At 42.7% G+C, this 19,008-nt stretch overlaps 1 protein-coding gene and 1 pseudogene across 4 annotated transcripts; both read left to right on the top strand.

Moving 5' to 3' along the window:
* Positions 1–232: 232 nt before the first annotated feature.
* On the top strand, positions 233–9,293 carry LOC309641808 (3-hydroxyisobutyrate dehydrogenase, mitochondrial pseudogene; annotated as a pseudogene). Its single transcript has one exon. The product of its transcript is annotated as a 3-hydroxyisobutyrate dehydrogenase, mitochondrial pseudogene (transcript).
* Positions 9,294–9,612: 319 nt separating this feature from the next.
* On the top strand, positions 9,613–13,285 carry PRR13 (proline rich 13). 3 transcript variants are annotated; one of them, XM_082422397.1, is made up of 4 exons: positions 9,613–9,751; positions 10,324–10,362; positions 10,731–11,095; positions 12,608–13,285. In XM_082422397.1, the coding sequence occupies exons 2-4, from the start codon at positions 10,344–10,346 to the stop codon at positions 12,650–12,652; spliced, it is 429 nt and encodes a 142-aa protein (XP_082278523.1). In that variant the 5' UTR covers positions 9,613–9,751; positions 10,324–10,343; the 3' UTR covers positions 12,653–13,285. The 3 variants fall into 3 exon arrangements, with proteins under 3 accessions (XP_082278523.1, XP_082278524.1, XP_082278525.1); XM_082422398.1 differs by having other exon boundaries at positions 9,614–9,703; XM_082422399.1 differs by lacking the exon at positions 9,613–9,751 and adding an exon at positions 9,763–9,880.
* The last annotated feature ends 5,723 nt before the right edge of the window (positions 13,286–19,008 follow it).

Genomic DNA, 19,008 nt, shown 5'->3' with positions numbered 1-19,008 from the left:
TATTTATTTTTGGCTGCGCTGGGTCTTAGTTGTGGCACACGGGCTCTTTGTTGCGGTGCGAGGGCTTCCCTCTAGTTGTGGCATGTGGGCTCCAGAGTGCTCGGGCTCAGTAGTTGCGGCACACGGGCTCTCTAGTTGTGGCGCACAGGCTCTGTAGTTGTGGCACATGGGCTCCAGAGTGCATGGGCTCCAGAGCATTCAGGCTCTGTAGTTGTGGCGCACGGGCTCAGTAGTTGTGGCATGCGGGCTTAGTTGCCCCGCAGCATGTGGGTTCTTAGTTCCCCGACCAGGGATTGAACCTGTTCCCCTGCACTGGAAGATGGATTCTTAAACACTGGACCCCAGGGAAGTCCCTATCTGGCTCCTTTATTTGTTTATTTATTTATTTATTTTTATTGGAGTATAATTGCTTTACAACGTTGTGTTAGTTTCTGCTGTACAACGAAGTGAATCAGCTTTATGTATACCTATATCCCCTCCCTCTTGGACCTCCCTCCCACACCCCCCATCCCACCCATCTAGGTCATCACAGAGCACTGAGCTGAGCTTCCTGTGCTTTATAGCATGTTCCCACTAGCTATTTTACGCATGGTAGTGTATATATGTCAATCCTAATCTCCTAATTTGTCCCACCCTCTCCTTTCCCTGCCGTGTCCACATGTCCGTTCTCTATGTCTGCGTCTCTATTCCTGCCCTGCAAATAGGTTCATCTGTACCATTTTTCAAGATTCCACATATATGCATTAATATACGATATTTGTTTTTCTCTTTCGGGCTTACTGGCTCCTTTCGATACCTTGATAACTCTCGATTTTTTTCTCTTCAGACAAGACCTCTCCCTGAGCGCCAGACTGCCAAATCCAACTGCCTTCTTAACACTTCCACTTGGATATCTGATAGCCATCCTAAACTTAACTTTGTCCAACAGTACTCACATCTGCTCCTCCCCCGTCTTATTTCAGTAAATGACACAATTATTTCCCAGTTGCTCAATATTCTTGGGTTCATCCTTGATTTCTCTGTTTCTTTCACCTCTACCTCCAGTCCAAATCTGCTAAGCTCTACCTTAGAAAAAAAATAACTGGTAAATCAACTATACTTCGATTAAAAAAAAAAAATACCCAGAGTCTGACCCCTCCTGATCATCTCTACAACTTCCATCCAAGCCACCACCATTCCTTCTTTGGAGTACAGTAGTAGCCTCCTAAGTGGGTTCTCTGCTTCCACTTTAACCATTTCTCCCTATTTTGTTCTTTCACCACACAGTAGCCAGAATAATAATAATAATTACTATTATTATTATTTTACCATTCTAACCATTTTTAAGCATACAGTACAGTGACATTAAGTACATTCACACTGTTGTGCAACTGTGATCATCGTCCTCCAGAACTTTTTCATCTTTCTAAACTTAAATTCTGTGCCTATTAAACAATAAATCTCCATTCCCCACTGCCTGCAGTCCCTGCTAATTACTTTCTGTCTCTATGAATTTGACTACTCTAGGCACTTCATATAAGTGGAATCATACAGCATTTGTCTTTTTGTGCCTGGCTTAATTCACTTAGCATAATATCTTCAAGGTTCATCCATAGTGTAGCATGTGTCAGATTCTCCTTCCTTTTTAGGGCTGAATACTATTCCATTGTATGCATATACCACATTTTGTTTATCCATTCATCTGTTGATGGACATTTGGGTTGTTTCCATCTTTGGGCTGTTATGAATAATGCTTCTATGAACATTGGTTTACAGAATGACTTTTTAAAAATGAAAATCAGATCATGTCATTCCTCTGCTCATAACCCTCCAGAAGCTTCCATTCACACTTAGAATAAAATCTAAACTCTTCCCCATGGCTTACAAGGATCTGTAAATACTGGCACCACAGCTCCTCCCCTTATTTCAATCAATTTTTCTACATAGTACACATCACTATCTGACATTTTATTATATATTTATTTATATTCTGCCTCTCCCACCAAGTTATTACCTCCATGAAGGCAAGGATTTTTTCTCTGTGTTTCCACTCTATCCCTAGTGCTTAGAACAGTACCTGGATAGCTTGAGAAATATTTGTTGAATGAATGAATGACAGAAGCATGGTAAATCATTAATGATTTAATGAATCAGAGAAATGAGCTTTACAAGCATTATTTAAATGCTTTTTAAATAATCTGCATTTAGGGAATTCCCTGGCGGTCAAGTGGTTAGGACTCTGCACTTCCACAGCAGGGGTCACGGGTTCGATCCCTGGTCAGGGAACTAAGATCCCACAAGCTGCTTGGCGTGGGAAAAAAAAAAAAAAAAATCTGAGTTTAAATCTGAGGAAGAATTTCCCAACAAGCAGGTAGGTGAAGAGAGGTATGGAGGGTATTGGCAACCTATGAGGGTCCTGAAGGGAGGTTAAAATCATCCTAGTCTAACTGTAAAAGTTCTTAATATTAACCAGAATCATGATAGTAATACATGGTAGCATATAGTAAGTACTTATTATGTGACAGATACACGATCATCTCATCACAACCCTATGAGGTAGGTACCATTGCCACTGTTTTACAAATGAGTGAATTGAGGTTAAATAACTTATTCAAGGTCACACAATAAGTGTCAAAGTCAGGATTTGAATCCAGGTCTCTCTGACTAACTCCAGAACCACCATGCTCTATTCCTCTTTGTCCATTTGTTCATTCATTCATTCATTCATGTAGTTATTTATTTAACAGTGTATTCATTCATACCATCCTATGTACCAGGCACTGTGTGAACTGTTAAGTGTCCTTACTTTCAAGAAGCTTACAGTCTAATGTAGGAAGCTAACATTAAGTAATTACTGATTCATGTATAATTATAAACTGAGATAGGTGTGCTAAAGGAAAGACAAGGTTCTACTAGGGGCTACAACAAAGGAGTTTTACCTGACTAGGGTGTCAAGGAGGCTTCCCTGAAGAAGTGATCCTGGAGCTGAGAGCTGATGAATGAGCAGGATTTAATTAGGCAAAGTGGAGAGAGATGGGGAGAGCATTCCAGGTTGCAGGAGCAGCAAGTGCAAAGGCCCTCCTGCAAATGGAACCAAGATCTTCTGGAGGGATGAAAGAAGCCTAGGGGCTGAAGCGCAGAAAGCCAGGGGTGAGTGGTATGAGAGGAGACCAGCAAGGTTGCAGGGCCAGACCACTGCAGACATTGCAGTAATAAGATTTTGAGTATTTTTTTGTTGGACAAGTTGGAGGAAACAGACACTCATATATTGCTGGTGAGAATGTAAATAAATATAACCTCTATGGAGGGTAATTCATCAATACCTATAAAAAAGTAAAAATATGTAAAATGACATATTTGTCAGGTTATTTGTTGCAGTATTGTTTTTAGTAGCAGAAGATTGAAAATAACACAAATATCTATTGACTGGTTAAATTGATTATGGTACATCATACAAAAGAATCAAATGGGGTTGTGAAAAAGACTGAAGACACACTGTGCTGGCTGGTATGGAAACATCTCCAAGATATATTAAGCGGGGGGAAAAGTTGCAAATTAAACTCTGCATAGTTTGCTGTTTGTATACTTAAAAGAGGGGATATAAATTTATATCAGTATTTGCTTGATTGTAATGAAGAAACTGTGGAAATATATATAAGAAACCAGTTATGTGGTTGTGTGGGCTATGTGGGTTGGGGGAGGCTGGGTAAAGGAGAACAAGAGTGGGAGGGAGACTTTTCACTTTATACTTCTTGGTCTTTTTTGGTTTTCAAAGCATGTGAACATATTACCTATTCAACAAAAATGAATACATACATGTAAAAATACTTTCCACCGTTGTCTTAAGGATAATGCAAAGCCATTGAAGAATCTTAAGCAGTAGGGTGATGTCACAGTTGGCTTTAGAAAACAATTTCTGAGGTTGGAGGATGAATTAGAAGAGGGTCCGAGTGGATGCTGACCGGACATTTAATGAGACACCACTTCATACCCACTAGCATGGCTATATTAATAAAGACAGACAGCAACAAGTGCTGGTGCAGATGTGGGGTAACTGGAACACTTATACGTTGCTGGTGAGGATATAAAATGGTGTGGCTATTTTGGAAAGTAGTCTGGCAGTTCCTCAAAAAAGTTAAACATACAGTTACCGTATTACCTAGCAATTCCTCTCTTAAGTAAATACCCAACAGAATTGAAAACATATGGTGGTTGCACGCGTCCCCACGCACCCTCACAGTCAGTGGGTGAGCCGGGGCAGCAAGGCAGCCACCTTACAGCTCTGTGGAGGGCCTCGGGCCTCCCTACTGGAGCCGCTGGCAAGGGCCAGCCTTGCAGTGGTGTGTTCTAGGTCAATGGCTTCTAAGATTCCAGCTGGATTCACTGGACTAGGCAAATGGGGCATCCAATGGCAAAAAAATTTCATGAAACATGGCTATCCGCTTGTTATTTATGATGTGTTCCCTGATGCATGCAAAGAATTTCTCGATGCAGGTATACTGGTAGTGTCTTCCCCAGCAGATGTAGCCAAAAAAGCTGACGGAATTATTTCCATGTTGCCCACCAGTATCAATGCAATAGAAGCTTATTCTGGAGCAAATGGAGTTCCAAAAAAAGTGAAGAAAGGCTCACTATTAATAGACTCTAGTACTATTGATCCTACAGTTTCGAAAGAATTGGCCAAAGATGTTGAGAAAATGGGAGCAATTTGCATGGATGCCCCTGTTTCTGGTGGTGTGGGAGCTGCTCAGTCTGGGAACCTAATGTTTCTGGTGGGAGGAGTCACAGATGAATTTGCTGCTGCCCAAGAGTTGCTGGGGTACAAGGGCTCCAATGTGGTGCATTGTGGAGCCCTTGGGACTGGGCAGGCTGTGAGGATCGGCTACAACACGCTGTTGGTATGGTATGATTGGAACTGCTGATGCTATGAATCTGGGAATCAGGTTGGGGCTTGACCCAAAACCATTGGCTAAAATCCTATATGTGAGCTCAGGACAGCTTTGGTCAAGTGATACTTATAATCCCATACCTGGCATGATTGATGGAGTTCCCTTGCCTAATAAGTATCAGGGTGGATTCAGAACAACACTCATGACTAAGGATCTGGGATTAGAACAAGCCTCTGCGGTTAGCACGAAGAGCCCAATCCTTCTGGGCAGTCAAGCCCATCAGATCTACAGGATGATGTATGTGAAGGGCTACTCAGAGGAAGCCTGCTCATCTGTGTTCCAGTTTCTATGAGAGGAGGAGACATTCTGAGTTTGCCCTTTGGCGGTGGACTCTGTTGGGAACCAGAGTCTATCTTGGAACCTCCTTATAGCTTGCTCCACAAGTAAATGGGTCTGTCTGCTTTTGATTGTCTTGGTCACAGTAAACCCTGGGATTTTTCACCCATTTTTAACTGCTTATTCTTTTTTTTTAATCTATTTAGCAAACATATAATACCTGAAAATTTTTTTTCTGTTTGCTACTGATGGTCCCTGCTAACTAGCTGACTGACCTTTTTCAAAAATTTGATCCCTGAGCATCTTTAACTAAATAGTTGCATATTTCAATCAGGATATTATTTACTCCAATTTACAAATAAAACCACATTTTTTTTTAACACGATAAAACATATTTTAGGGGAACGAAAAGAAACTGGTGTGAAGAAAGGACTTATAGAAAGGGGAAGTACAGTGAATTACTACCTGTGTCCCTCAGAAAGTTTGTCCTTTTAACCAAGTGGTGGTATTCTTGCATTACTGAGGTTACTAATTTATTTTCTAGGAGTTGATAAAGCAAGAGAACGCCTTGCTGCATGTTATATAATTTGGACTCTGTTACATTTATCTTGGTGTGTCCCTCTTGTAACAACTCCCAATACTCAGCAAACTTGTTTTTTATATTTTTGTTTCCTTGTACGTTCTTTTTTTAAAAAAATAATTTTATTTATTTATTTATTTTTGGCTGTGTTGATTTTTCGTTGCTGCGCGGGCTTTCTCTAGTTGCGGTGAGTGGGAGCTACTCTTCATCGCGGCGCCCGGGCTTCTCATTGCTTTGGCTTCTCTTGTTGCGGAGCTCGGGCTCTAGGCGCACGGGCTTCAGTAGCTGTGGCTTGTGGGCTCAGTAGTTGTGGCTCGCGGGCTCTAGAGCACAGGCTCAGTAGTTGTGGTGCATGGGCTTAGTTGCTCTGCCGCATGTGGGATCTTCCCGGACCAGGGCTCGACACCGTGTCCCCTAGCATTGGCCGGTGGATTCTTAACCACTGCGCCACCAGGGAAGTCCTCCTTGTACATTCTTCCTACATGTTTTTTGACTTCAAAAGAATGACATCTTTAGAACTGTTTCAGAGCCAAGGATGATACGTGTTTTAGATAATTATTACATTATTCTAAATATAACCATATAATTTTGAATTCAAATACATTTCTATGCTGATAATAAAAAAAACATATGGTTATGCACAAACTTGTACATGAATGTTCATAGCAGTGATATATATAATAGGCAAAGCGTAAAAACAATTCAAATGTCCATCAGCTGATGAATGGATAAACTAAATGTGGTATATCCAAACAGTGGCATATTATTCAGTATTTCCTTCATAAAAAAGAATGAACTACTGATTCATACTACAACATGGATGAACCTTGAAATATTATGCAAAGTGAAAGAAGCCAGTCACGATAGGCCACATGTTATACAATTTTCCATTTGTATAAAATATTTAAAATAGGAGCATTTATAAATTGATTAGTGGTTGCTAAGGGCTTGGGTGGAATGGGGGAGAGGTAGGGAGAGGAATGAGGATTCACTACTAATGGGGTGTGGAATTATTTTAAGGGGGACAAAAAATGTTCTAAAATTAAATAATGGCAATGATTGCACAAGCTCAGAATATGCTAAAAACTATTGAACTGTACCCTTTAAATGGGTGAATTGTATGGTATATGAACTATATTTCAATAAAGCTGCTTTAAAAAAGAAATGGTTTTAAATATTTAAATTCTGAGAGGCATCATGCCCATATAGACACATCAATAATTTCTTTCAAACTCAATGATCTTACAAGGAAGAAATAACTCAGATATAAATTGCGTTAAAAACAAAAACAAAAAAAGTGTCAGTCCCAATTCATCTCAAATATTTAGCACAAACCTGATATAAAAATATATCAATATGTACTATGGTTATGTAAAACATAATATTGTATGTCAACTGTATTTCAATAAAATATATATAACAAAAATATTTTAATTAAAAAATTAAAAATTGGGACTTCCCTGGTGGTCCAGTGGTTGACTCTGCACTCTCAGTTCAGAGGGCCTGGGTTCGTTCCCTGGTCAGGAAACTAGATCCCACATATCTCAACTAAGAGTCTACATGCTGCAACTAAGAGCTCACATGCCGGAACTAAAGATCCCACATGCTACAACGAAGATCCCGTGCGCTGCAACTAAGACCCAGCACAGCCAAATAAATAAATAAATATCTAAAAAATTTAAAAATCTATCAAAAATTTTAGTTCAGGGTGACAAACTCAGTATAAAATTTATCTTCATATTTTTTGTAGCTCACAAATTTGGGATGTAATGTTTTCATTACGGTTGAGTTCAAAGTATTTAATTTCCATCGTGTGTTATACTTTGACCCAGAGTTATTTGGAAGACTGTTTTTTTTTAACTTCCAAATGTATGTTTGTGCTGCCGAATGCACACAAGCTCATGTGCCCGACGCACAGTGAGGCCAAACCAGAACATTGGAGTTTGGAGCAGAGAAAGGTTTATTGCAGGACCGAGCAAGGAGAACCAGTGGTTTGTGCTCAAAAAACCCAAATTTTTTAATGGTTTTTGGGGAGGAGTTTTTATAGGCAAAATTTGGAGCAAGGCCTGCAGGACATGTGACTTTCTTCTAATTGGTTGGTGGTGAGGTAACTGAGATGGTATTCCAGGAATCTTGCGCTCAGCTGGAATTTACCATCCTCCAACTGGGTGGGGGTCTTAGTTTTCACAGAATAACTCAAAAATACATTGTTATGTATATCCCTTTGTTACAGACGAGGGTTCCTTGGCCTCCCTAATCAATAGAAATTGATCAGAGGTCAGATGAGAAATTCAGGCAAGGCTTTACTGGGGCCCCTGCTACAGCAGGGAGGAGCAAAAACGTACAAGTTCCCTCGCTGGCTCGCTCCCTGAGGGGTGGGTGGTGAGCCTTGTTCCTTATATGGGGTGAGCGTAGGGGTGTGTCCAGTGGTCGGGTTGGAGGAGTGGCTTAGGTGGTTTGCCCACCCCTTAAGTGGTGGTGTGTGCCGGGGGCATGCACAGTACCCTGCTTTTGCTGCAGGCTCTTCAAAAGTGGCAGTTGGGTTTTTGGTCTTTGTATCTTTCGTCCAGAATTTGCCCCAACTGTGCATGCACATAATTTTTAGTCCCGTACAGTCTCTTTGTATTTTGTTGCTCGAGGAGAGGTGTGTCCAGGTGCAAAAACTGCAGCACTGCAGCAAAGGGTCCCAGGTCCCAGCCTGTCTCACCTTCAGGAGAAACCAGGACCCTGCTTTATTGATGCGCTATTGATTTTTGACTGTTCATCCTTTGTTTCTGCATTCCCTCCCTTCCCTAATTAGCAACTGTTTGAATCTTCCCTTTGGAAATCAGGGAAGGTCTAGGAGGCTAAACCCTTTTTCCTACAAACTAGAAAAGGGGACATGGAAAGGCTTTTGTACCCTTGAGGGCCCCACAGGGTCCTGCTCGGTTTCATTTGTATTTATATTTTACGTTGCCGTCAAAGAATACAGTATGTAATACACAATTCTCTGAAATTTGAATTATATTAGTTGAGACCAATTTTTTAAAATGTTTTATGTATGCTTAAGAAGGATAAGTATTTTTAAATTTTGGGTGTATGGTTCTATATATATTCATTAAATCAAGCTTGTTAATTGTGTTATTAAAAAAATAGAGGCCATTGCTGCAATCCAGTTGAGAGATGATGGTAGGCTGGGAGCAGAGAAGATGGAGAGAAGTGTAGGGATTCCAGATTTATTTGGGAAACAAAACGGACCCTTCCTGAAGTTGGAAGGAAATGCGGGGGAAAGGTGAAGGAAAGAGAGAGCCATCAGGCTGAACTTTTTGGTTTCTGGTTGATGCAATTTGACAGATGGCAGAGCTATGCAATTGAGATAGAGAATCCTAGGAGAGATTAGAAATCTCTGTATTTTCCCCAAGAATGTTTCCTTATTTCCTATGGGGACTAAGAGAGAGGCGGCAGTATTGAGGCTTGGGGTGAGATTTAGCAGCTCTCCGCCCTTCCTTAAGCGCTATATATATATATATATGTATGTGTCTGTATACCGCTTATCACAGTATATTCACATTACAAGGTGTGGCACCCACTGGACTAAGGGCTCAGAGGTCAAGGGTTGAGCTTTCCCTAGGCACTCAAGGACTTCGCCCAGAAACGGGCCCCGCCCTCTCCTAGCCCATTTCTCCTAGCCCCGCCCCCAGGGATTTCCGGCCCGCCCGCTCCACTGTACCGCCGCGTCCTGAAGCGCCTGGCTCCTCCCCTACCGCTGCCTTCTAGCCTAGAGTGATTGACGACTATGTTCTCCAATCGTAACGCCGAATGACCACATAGTACCAATCAGGCGGTAGCAGAGGCGGATGCTGAAGCTTAAGGTGGGAGGGTGACCAGGAAGTGAGAGTGGAGGCTGAAAGGAGGAGTCCGCGCAAGCAGTGGTGTAGAGGTGACGGGACGCCTGGATTACTCAGTTTCCTTCTTTTTCCATTCCTGGGTGAGGGGGTCCCTTCGCAGCTGGGAGCCAGGATCTCTATTTGCCTTTTTTTAATGTGGGAGGGGGTATGTCTAGCTATGTAAGCGTTTGAGGATCTTTCCTGAGCCGCCTACCTCCTTTCGCCTCAAGGCAGGTCCTTCTCTTAGCCTGGGGTGGGGGTCCTGTCCCCCGTCACTCTTCTCCGGGAGCAGTTAAGTTGTTTAAGATCCCTTCGCAGCTTATGGGTGGCTAAAGTCTTCCGGACTCGGTCTCGGAAAGGCAGATGAGTGATGGGGATAGCGAGATTCGCGGAGTCTGCCCCTCTCCGGAGGACTTAGAAACCTCCAGCCGCGGCCAGAGCTAGTGGAAGGTGGAGGGGCCCTGGGAGCTAGGTTCCTGTGGTTAGGGAACTAAGAATAGAATAGGTGTTGGGGGCGAAGGAACGGGTGGAAAGAAACATTTCTTCTGTGGAGGTCGTGGTAGTTCTCTGAGAGACTGTTGCGGAGCGGGAGGCGTTGGAGTTGAGCTTGGTCTCTAAAACCCCTACCCATTTCTGGGCCGTCAGCTTATTGCCTTCATTTGTTTCTTCCCAGGCTGGAGGAAATACCTGAACATGTGGAATCCCAATGCCGGTAGGTGTTTGGGGGATCTCTTTTCTTGCTCCAACCCCTTTTCAGAAGGGCCACAACAGGAGGTTTCTGTGTCAGTTTCTCGTCCACCTCTCCCCTAACCCGCAAAAGCAAAGTCCTTAGTCCATAGCTGACCGATGCTCTCATCTTTCCCTAGAGTTCACTGTCTCCCTTTCTCCCCCGCCCTGCCAGGGACGTTACCTTTTCTCTCTCTTACGTAAGTTTGTCTCCCCTACCCTCCATTTTCTTTCCTCACCTTTCCGTTTGCCTTTAGCTATTGAGTGAGAAACGAAATCCTCTTCTTTTTGTTGTTTGTTGTCAGAGGTTCTGGGCAGTTCTAATCTTAATTGATTCTTTGCTTCTTCCACCAGGGCAGCCAGGGCCATATCCACACCCCCCTAACGTCGGGTACCCTGGAGGTTGCAATCCTGCCCATCCACCACCTGCCACCCCTACCTTTCCTCCAGGCCCCTTTCCCACTCCCCCAGGAGCACCCCAGGGGAATCCAGCCTTTCCCCCTGGTGGGCCCTGTCATCCTGTGCCACAACCAGGGTATCCAGGATGCCAACCCTCAGGTCCCTACCCCCCTCCATACCCACCACCTGCCCCTGGCATGTGTCCTGTGAATCCATTGGCTCCTGGCATGGTAGGACCAGGAATGGTGATTGACAAGAAGATGCAAAAGAAAATGAAAAAAGCTCATAAAAAGAAGCAGAAACACCACAAACATGGCAAGGTCAGTGCCCTCTGGATCCTAGCTAGTAAGGGGTGTCCCCTCAGGGGGACTAGAGAGGCAGTGGGTGGGCAAGGAAGGAGGATTCAAAGTCTGAGGACATGGGGCAGCGATTGTGTAAAGGATTCCCACTGGGAAGAATCTGATAATCTTCAAAAGAATTATTAGGCTAATTAGGCCTTCTATCTGGGAGGGGCTAGGCTGAGCCTTAGAATGGATATCAGAATCAAAAGCCTTTTTTTTTTTTTTTTTCTAATTTGCCTTTCTCTTCCCTGAACTCCACCCCTCCCCACCCTACGTTTGTTTTAGCAGGTTGGACACACCCACTGAGGTGGTCAAATGTCAAGTAATAGAGTCAGTCCTTTGACAAAGCAAAGTCTTATATAATAATTAACAAATAATAATCTGGCCCTAGTTCCTGGAGTTTCTTTCTCTCCTTCAGTATTCTCAGGGTGTTGTGTTAATTACATGGGCCTTATTGTCCTACTGTCTGGCAGGGAAACAGGACAAGAGCCGTCAGTGACTCTCAGCCTCAAATAAAACCCTGAGTTTCATGCTCAGCCCCAAGGCTAAGTATCCTGTATGCTCACTGCTGAAGGAAATCCTTGCTTTTGCTGTTTAAGGGACAGTCTGGTTCAAGACTCCTGACCTTCTTAGAAAGCAAAGGGCACTTGGATGGAGATGTAGGGCACCAAAGAATGTCCCATGGAGTGATCAAAGTTCATCTGGGTCTGATGATATCTCCTTTCCCCTTTCCCCTTGCAGCATTCCAGAGGAGTGTTAATTAGCAAGGGTAAAAGTAGCTCTCAGGACAACTCTGGAAGGGTTGAACCAACCTCGATCTTGAGGAGGCCTTAATTTACATTTTTCTGCCTAGTGTTTATTTGCCTTATGGCTTTGGGTGCTAATCCTAGTTCTGGATCTTTGGTAGAAGTTTGAGGAGAAGGAAAGGTGAGATTGAATGGAGAGACTCAAAAATGTTTTTTATGACAGTTGTTGATGGGACTATGCATGTAAAGAACCTTGACTAGGACTCTCCCAGCTTTCTCTCCCGCCTTCCTCACTTTCTCCCAATTGGGGCTTAGGAAAACGTAGAGACAGATGCACACACAGCAGCTGATTCTACTCACTTTTCTTAGACTCATAGCCACTAGGAATGTCCATGCAGCTAATCATTATTATAAGGTAGCAGCTGTTTCCCTGCACTATACTATGCTTGTGCCTATAATTTATTCCTTGCCTAGGCATTGGCTTAGGTAAAGAAAATTGGAAATTTGCTCCAAATGCAGTAAATTCTGTGCAGTGATTTAGGATGGTTTCATCCATTCCTGTATGCTCACTGCTGAAGGAAATCCTTGCTTTTGCTGTTTAAGGGACAGTCTGGTTCAAGACTCCTGACCTTCTTAGAAAGCAAAGGGCACTTGGGTGGAGGTGTAGGGCACCAAAGAATGTCCCATGGAGTGATCAAAGTTCATTTGGATCTGATGATATCTCCTTTCCCCTTTCCCCTTGCAGCATTCCTCCTCCTCCTCCTCCTCTTCCAGCAGTGACTCTGACTGAATACAGGGCCTGGACCCTTCCCTCAAGTCTCTCCAGTTCTGCTCTCCCATCAAGCTTCAGATGCCATCTTGTACTGGGGGAAATTAGCCCTTGTGTCCCTCCCCCCGCCACCCCTGCAATCTAAGCCTCACTCTGCTGTTCAACCCTAACTGGCTAGGGAAAATGGGAAAAGAATTGCCATGGGCTAGCAAAGGCCGTCTTCCCACTGCTTGGATAGAACTTTTAGCTGGTGAATTTTACAGTAGAACTAGTTTTTGAAGATGGTGAGATTTGAGCTAAATGCTGAAGACAAGTCTAAGATCTGTAAAATGTGATTTTTTTTACTTTCTTTTGTAATACTCATGATTGGGGAGATGCTGTGGAAATTTAATTATGGAAAGGAAAAAACGACCTGTACCTTTCTTGTAATTGTGGCATGCTTGGATGATTTAGTGGCAAATAAACGTTTCCCAGCAGGCCTTTCATTGACTGAACTCACTGCAAGGCTGCTGGGAAGTGGAGTCCATTTGGCTGATGAGCTCTGCTTGCCATTTTGGAAACTGATCTCTACCCCTTAGCTCAGTATGCTATCTCAGGTCCTCCTCTCACTCTCCAACTCTCAGTCCAAATAAAGCTGTTTCTCCTGGTCTCTGATCACCTGTGCCATTACCGTGGGTGGGTCTAGCACATTCTACTACTTTCGCCTTCCACGGACCCTTTAAAGTGTGTCAGTTTTTTGGTAAGGAACCAGAGCGTCATCAGGAAGACAGCATACTGTCCTTATATGTCTCTAGTGGGAGGATCCTTCAGAATTGGTTCAGGCTTAGTGGAATGAATCTTTACTGTCTTCCATTTGATGAATAGATATAGGTCTTTAGCATAAGTTTTCATATCTGCTACCAAGATTCTCAACCCTGGCTGCCCATCAGCTATCAGAGAGTGATTTAGGGCTTTGCCTGAAAGACTCTTGATAAGGATGGGGCCCAGCAAATCAGGATTTTTAAAGGATGGGGCCCTGCAAATCAGGATTTTTAAAACACTGTGGGTGATTCTGATGTACAGCTAGAACTGAGGGCCACTAGTTTACCAAATGCCATACATGGTATTACACATTGGGTTCTCAAAGATCTGTTGAGTAGAGGAAAAAGACATCTAGGAGAACTAATTAATACAGATGGTATAAAATGCCAGAGAGATATAAACGTAGAAATAACTGGGAAGTGAAGGAGGAGTCAAAGATGACTTCACAGGAAAAGTGACATTTTACCTCTAGGGCCGTGAGTGGAGAAACATGAGTACACAAAAAAATGAAAGAATAGATCTACCAAGTGGATGGCAGAGAAGGGCTGGGAAAGGCATGTGCTTAGGTACAGGGTCTAAAGCTCCATAGCATGTTTGGGAATCACAGGTATCCCAATGCAGCTAGATTAATTCCCTGGAAAAGGATTATTGAGGAAATATTGTGTTCCTGGTGTTGAGGTACAAAGATGAATAAGACAGTCCCTGCTCTTCATGGCCTGCAAGAGCTAAGGGAGCAGATAGATATGTGAATAGGTTATTATAATACAGTAAAAGGGACCACAACAGAGACAGGGATCAAGCAGCGGGGGAGCAAAGGAAGGAGTGACAGTGCCAGTGGGAAATGAGTGAGGTCCTGGCTGGGCCTCAGGATGCGTAGGAGGTTCCTAGTTGGTAAATAACATCAGCTAACACCAAGCATTTATCATGTGCCAGGCACTAAGTGCTGTACATTTATAACTTGTGTTAATCTTCCCAGCAACTCTATGAGGTAGGTACTCTGCTTCCATTTTGTGGAAGAAGAAAACTTCAGTCAGGATTCGAACTCAGGCAGTGTGGCTCCTGTGTCTATGCTCTTAACCCAGTGGATTTCAGGCAGAAGAAGCAGTTTTGCAGAGGCACAGGGTTGTAAAAAGGCGTGGGATGAAAGTTCAGGAATTCCTGAGCCTGAGATACCATACAGGAGCCTGAAAGCAGGAAATGAGGCTCTAGATGGGTCTAGAGGAAGGAGTGGACTTGAGAGATGTTTCTGAGGTGGAACCCACAGGGCTTAGGGATTGAGTGTGGGGCTTGAACAGGGAAGGAGTGTTTTTAGTTGGCTGGATTGCATCTACCACTTGTCCCTGGGGTGAGTTATATGAAATCAATGCTTAAAATAAATATATTAGAGCTAGCTTCTAATTTTATTAGAAAATCCAAGACCAAGGCCTGTTTTCCAGTGTCCTGGATTTGGGGGCCGTTTTAATGTTTTTTTCCCAATCATACTCCATTTTCATTTACTCATCAGCCCTTCCTTTTCGAGGAGGAGAGGGCGATGTGGGGACAGGGGGATTGTGAGGTGAAAGAGAAACAGATGTTGACAAACAAACCACAAATAAGGAGAGATAATGAGAAGGGGTTCAAGGGGGAAAACACAAAGAGAAACAAAGAAATTAGGGAGAAAATTCACCGACCTCCTTCCCCAGTTTTAACCATGGACAGCCCATTTCCCCTTCCTGGCTTTTCTAAGTCACATGCACAGCACCTTGCTGTTTTGCTATTGTTGTTTCTCAAAAGTCTATTAACTTTTTTTTTTTTAATCTTTTTTTTTTGGCTGCGTTGGGTTTTTGTTGCTGTGTGTGAGCTTTTTCTCTAGTTGCGGCGAGTGGGGGCTACTCTTCGTTGTGGTGTGTGGACTTCTCATTGTGGTGGGTTCTCTTGTTACAGAGCATGGGCTCTAGGTGTGTGGGCTTCAGTAGTTGTGGCACGTGGGCTCAGTGGTTGTGGCTCACGAGCTCTAGAGCACAGGCTCAGTAGTTGTGGCGCACAGGCTTAGTTGCTCCGCGGCATGTGGGATCTTCCCGGACCAGGGCTCGAACCCGTGTCCCCTGCATTGGCAGGCGGATTCTTAAGCACTGCACCACCAGGGAATCCCCAAAAGTCTATTAACTTTTTGAAAGCTAAAAGTAATACATGTACTTGGGGAAAAATTGTAACATTATAATAGGATGTTTGGTGAAAAGTAAGGTTCTCTTCTCATCGCAGATTTCCAGCTTCCTCCCCAAAGGCAACCATGACTACCAAATTCTTTTGTAAACTTCCAGAGCTATTCTGAACATAGTTAAGTATCCCCTCCCTTTCTATTTCTACCTTACATTGTTCCTATTGCCCCTACCCCGACTTTATATCAAATGGGAGCATAGTACAGGCCCTCTTTTGGACCTAACATTTTCCCATTTAATTATCTATTTTGGAGTTGATTCCATATCAGTGTGTGTGTGTGTGTGTGTGTGTGTGTGTGTGTGTGTGTATAACATTGTTTTAACAGCATTTCATTCAACCAATCTTTTATTGCTGGGATTTTAGAATGTTTTCAACCTTGCTATACTTAACTGCCGTGGGGAGCATTTTGGTAAATATATCTTTGCCAGAGGTTGAAAAATTGGATGCTTACAGCTATATCTGGCCATGGACTTTTTTTTTTTTTTTTTTTTTTTTTTGAGGGACCACTCTGTGTTAATTATCAGACGTTTTCAATAAAGTTTCAGATTTCAAGCTGGAAACTCTAGCAATAGTGGGTCCACGTTTCTGAAGACAGAAGTTCTGGCCCCTGAGTAGTGGTCATTCCTTATAGATGGACCCTGTACTCTCCAGTCTTCTTATCGTCCTTTCAGCTTCCTGTTGCCTTTCTTTAGGCCAGTTACATTACTTGCCTGGCTCCCGAGAGCACTAGGTTGGTGCGCCCTGTTTTGTGCATCAGTATAAGGCTCTAAAGATGGTGGTTCTCACATGTTTTTATCTTATGCCCAATGTCCATGAGAGGATCTGGGATTCTGCCATTCTTTTCTTACTAGGAACTAAGTATAGTAAGATTTCCACACAATTAATTGAAAATGGGAAAGGATAGGAAACCCATTAGATCTATTAATAAAATACAAATTGACACTGTAGCTGTGGGGACTGTTAAGTCATGGGATGAGTCTTCAGTTTGCTGTCTTTTCGGAATCATTTCCCTGTATCAGGTTGTTTTGTAGCTGTAGGCAAGTTCACTCACTTGACTAGTTTGGTTCCCCTTCTGAGAAGAATTTATTGATTCATGGGATTATCAAGTGTTGCTATCGGATGCATCTCTTTCAAAGCTGGCTGCAACTGTTGGCCAGTCCCGACAGAAGCCATGTTATTGTTAGTAGAGTTATGTTGTGTTATTTTATCAACTTTTAATTTGATCTTTGTTTTGCCCCCATTATTAGAGATGATTTCACAGATAGCCACTCACTTTCACCCCAGCTCTTAGAGTCCCTGGGGTGTAAATGACCCAACTGCAAAATCTTGAGGTTAATCTGACCTTCAGCCCAGGCCTCACAGTAAGCCTGCTCCTTGGTTTGCTTTTTTCTGGGTGTCCTAACATTTTCCTACCTCATTCCTCTCTGTCATTATTTGCTCTGTCCCTTGCCTTTGCCAAATGACAGACTTCTTTTTATTTCTATCTCACATTGTTCCTAATGCCCACCCATCATTTGGAGGGTCAGAGGAAAGACGTTGGAGACCCCAAGCCTTATTTTCCACTTCAGAAAGCTATCTCTTTTTGGATAACTCCACTGAATTGGGGTTGCCCAATAATACTTGACTAATATTAAGGCCAGAACTGACACCTGAAGAACTCAAACAAGGGTAAATAATAACCCTGTAGTAACTGTCTCTTTCAATATCCTTCTTTTTATTTTGTTTTATTCCCTTCCAGGGCTCTTCTCTATTTTTTTTAAAATTTTTATTTATTTATTTATGGCTGTGTTGGGTCTTCGTTTCTGTGCAAGGGCCTTCCCCAGCTGCGGCAAGCGGGAGCCACTCTTCATCGCGGTGCGCGGGCCTCTCACCATCGCGGCCTCTCCTGCTGCGGAGCGCAGGCTCAGCAACTGTGGCTCACGGGCGCAGCCGCTCCGCGGCATGTGGGATCTTCCCAGACCAGGGCTCGAACCCGCGCCCCCTGCATTGGCAGGCAGATTCTCAACCACTACGCCACCAGGGAAGCCCCCCTTTTCTCATTTTTAAACAAAAGTTTTAATGTGGAAATTTACAGATATATACAGGAGTAGAGAAAGCAGTTTAATGAACTCCTATTTCCCATAACCTAGCTTCAATAATTATCAACACTTTGCCAATCTTGTTCCATTCCACATCATATTTTTTCCAATTTTTATTATGAAAATTATTATTATTTTTTGGGGGCACACCACGGGGCTTACAGGTTCTTAGTTCCCCTACCAGGGATTGAACCCGGGCCACGGCAGTGGAAGTGCAGACCTAACCACTGGACCGCCAGGGAATTCCCTGAAAATTATTTTTTAAAAGTTTGAAGAACAGTACAATGGTCACCCATAAACCTACCACCTACACTCAACAACTGTTAACATTTTACCAAATTTTCTTCATTTATATACCTATGTGAACCATTTGAAAGTCTGTTTCATACATCATGACCCTTCACCCTTAAATATTTCATCATGTACCTCTTAAAACAGCATTTCTCCTGCATAACCACAATTCCATTATCACACCTAAGAAAACTGACAACACCTCCTAATATTTGCTAATATTCAGCTCATGTTTTGAATTTCCTCAGTTGTCTCCAAAATGTCTTATATAGCGGTTGTTCTTCTTAAAAAAAAAAACAGGATCCAAACAAGATCCACACGTTATATTTGATATATTCTTTCAAATTTCTCCTCTTTTCCCTCCCCTTCCTTTTCCTCCTCCTCTTTCTTTTCGAAGAGAACAGCCTAGTTGTCTTGTAGAATGTCCTGGATTCTGGATTTGCTGATTATCTCCTTGATGTATTTAACTTTTTCCTTTATCCCTTGTAAATTTCCTGTAAATTGCAAATCGGGTCTGAAGGCTTGATTATATTAAGATTAAACACTTGACAAGAATACTTAATAGATGATGCTATGTACTTATTGCATCTCACCAAGGACTATGTCAAAGTTGTACTATTAGTGATGCAAAGTTTGATCACTTGGGTGAGGTGTTGACTATATGATCTTTCGATTTAAAATTTTCGGGTTTCTTTCTTTTTTTTCAGATAGTCCATGTGATATTTGGCACCAGGATAACATCCTGTTCCCTAATAAACTTTCCCTTAGAGTTTTGGTGATTGATGGCACTTGCTTGAATCAATTATTTCATTTTGGGTTGGAGAATGAATGGTGATTTTCTAACTTTTTATTTCTCTACATTCATTATATGGAACTCTTGAAAAAAGTTTTCCCTTATCGACTAGGAATGAACTACAGTTCTTCCTAAAAGAAAGGGTAAATGCTTAAATCTTTCCTTTTAATTACCAATTTTCAGAGTAAGTTGGTGTAAAAGTGACCTCCAATGTG

This window comes from Balaenoptera physalus, assembly GCF_965194825.1.
Source record: "Balaenoptera physalus genome assembly, chromosome: 13".
Taxonomy (NCBI): Eukaryota; Metazoa; Chordata; class Mammalia; order Artiodactyla; family Balaenopteridae; genus Balaenoptera; species Balaenoptera physalus.
This window is presented reverse-complemented; position numbering and strand designations above follow the sequence as displayed.

Excerpts from the sequence above, each read along its gene's own strand:
- PRR13 (XM_082422397.1), top strand. Across the intron at positions 11,096-12,607 it reads AACACCACAAACATGGCAAG|CATTCCTCCTCCTCCTCCTC; the intron begins GTCAGTGCCCTC and ends TTCCCCTTGCAG.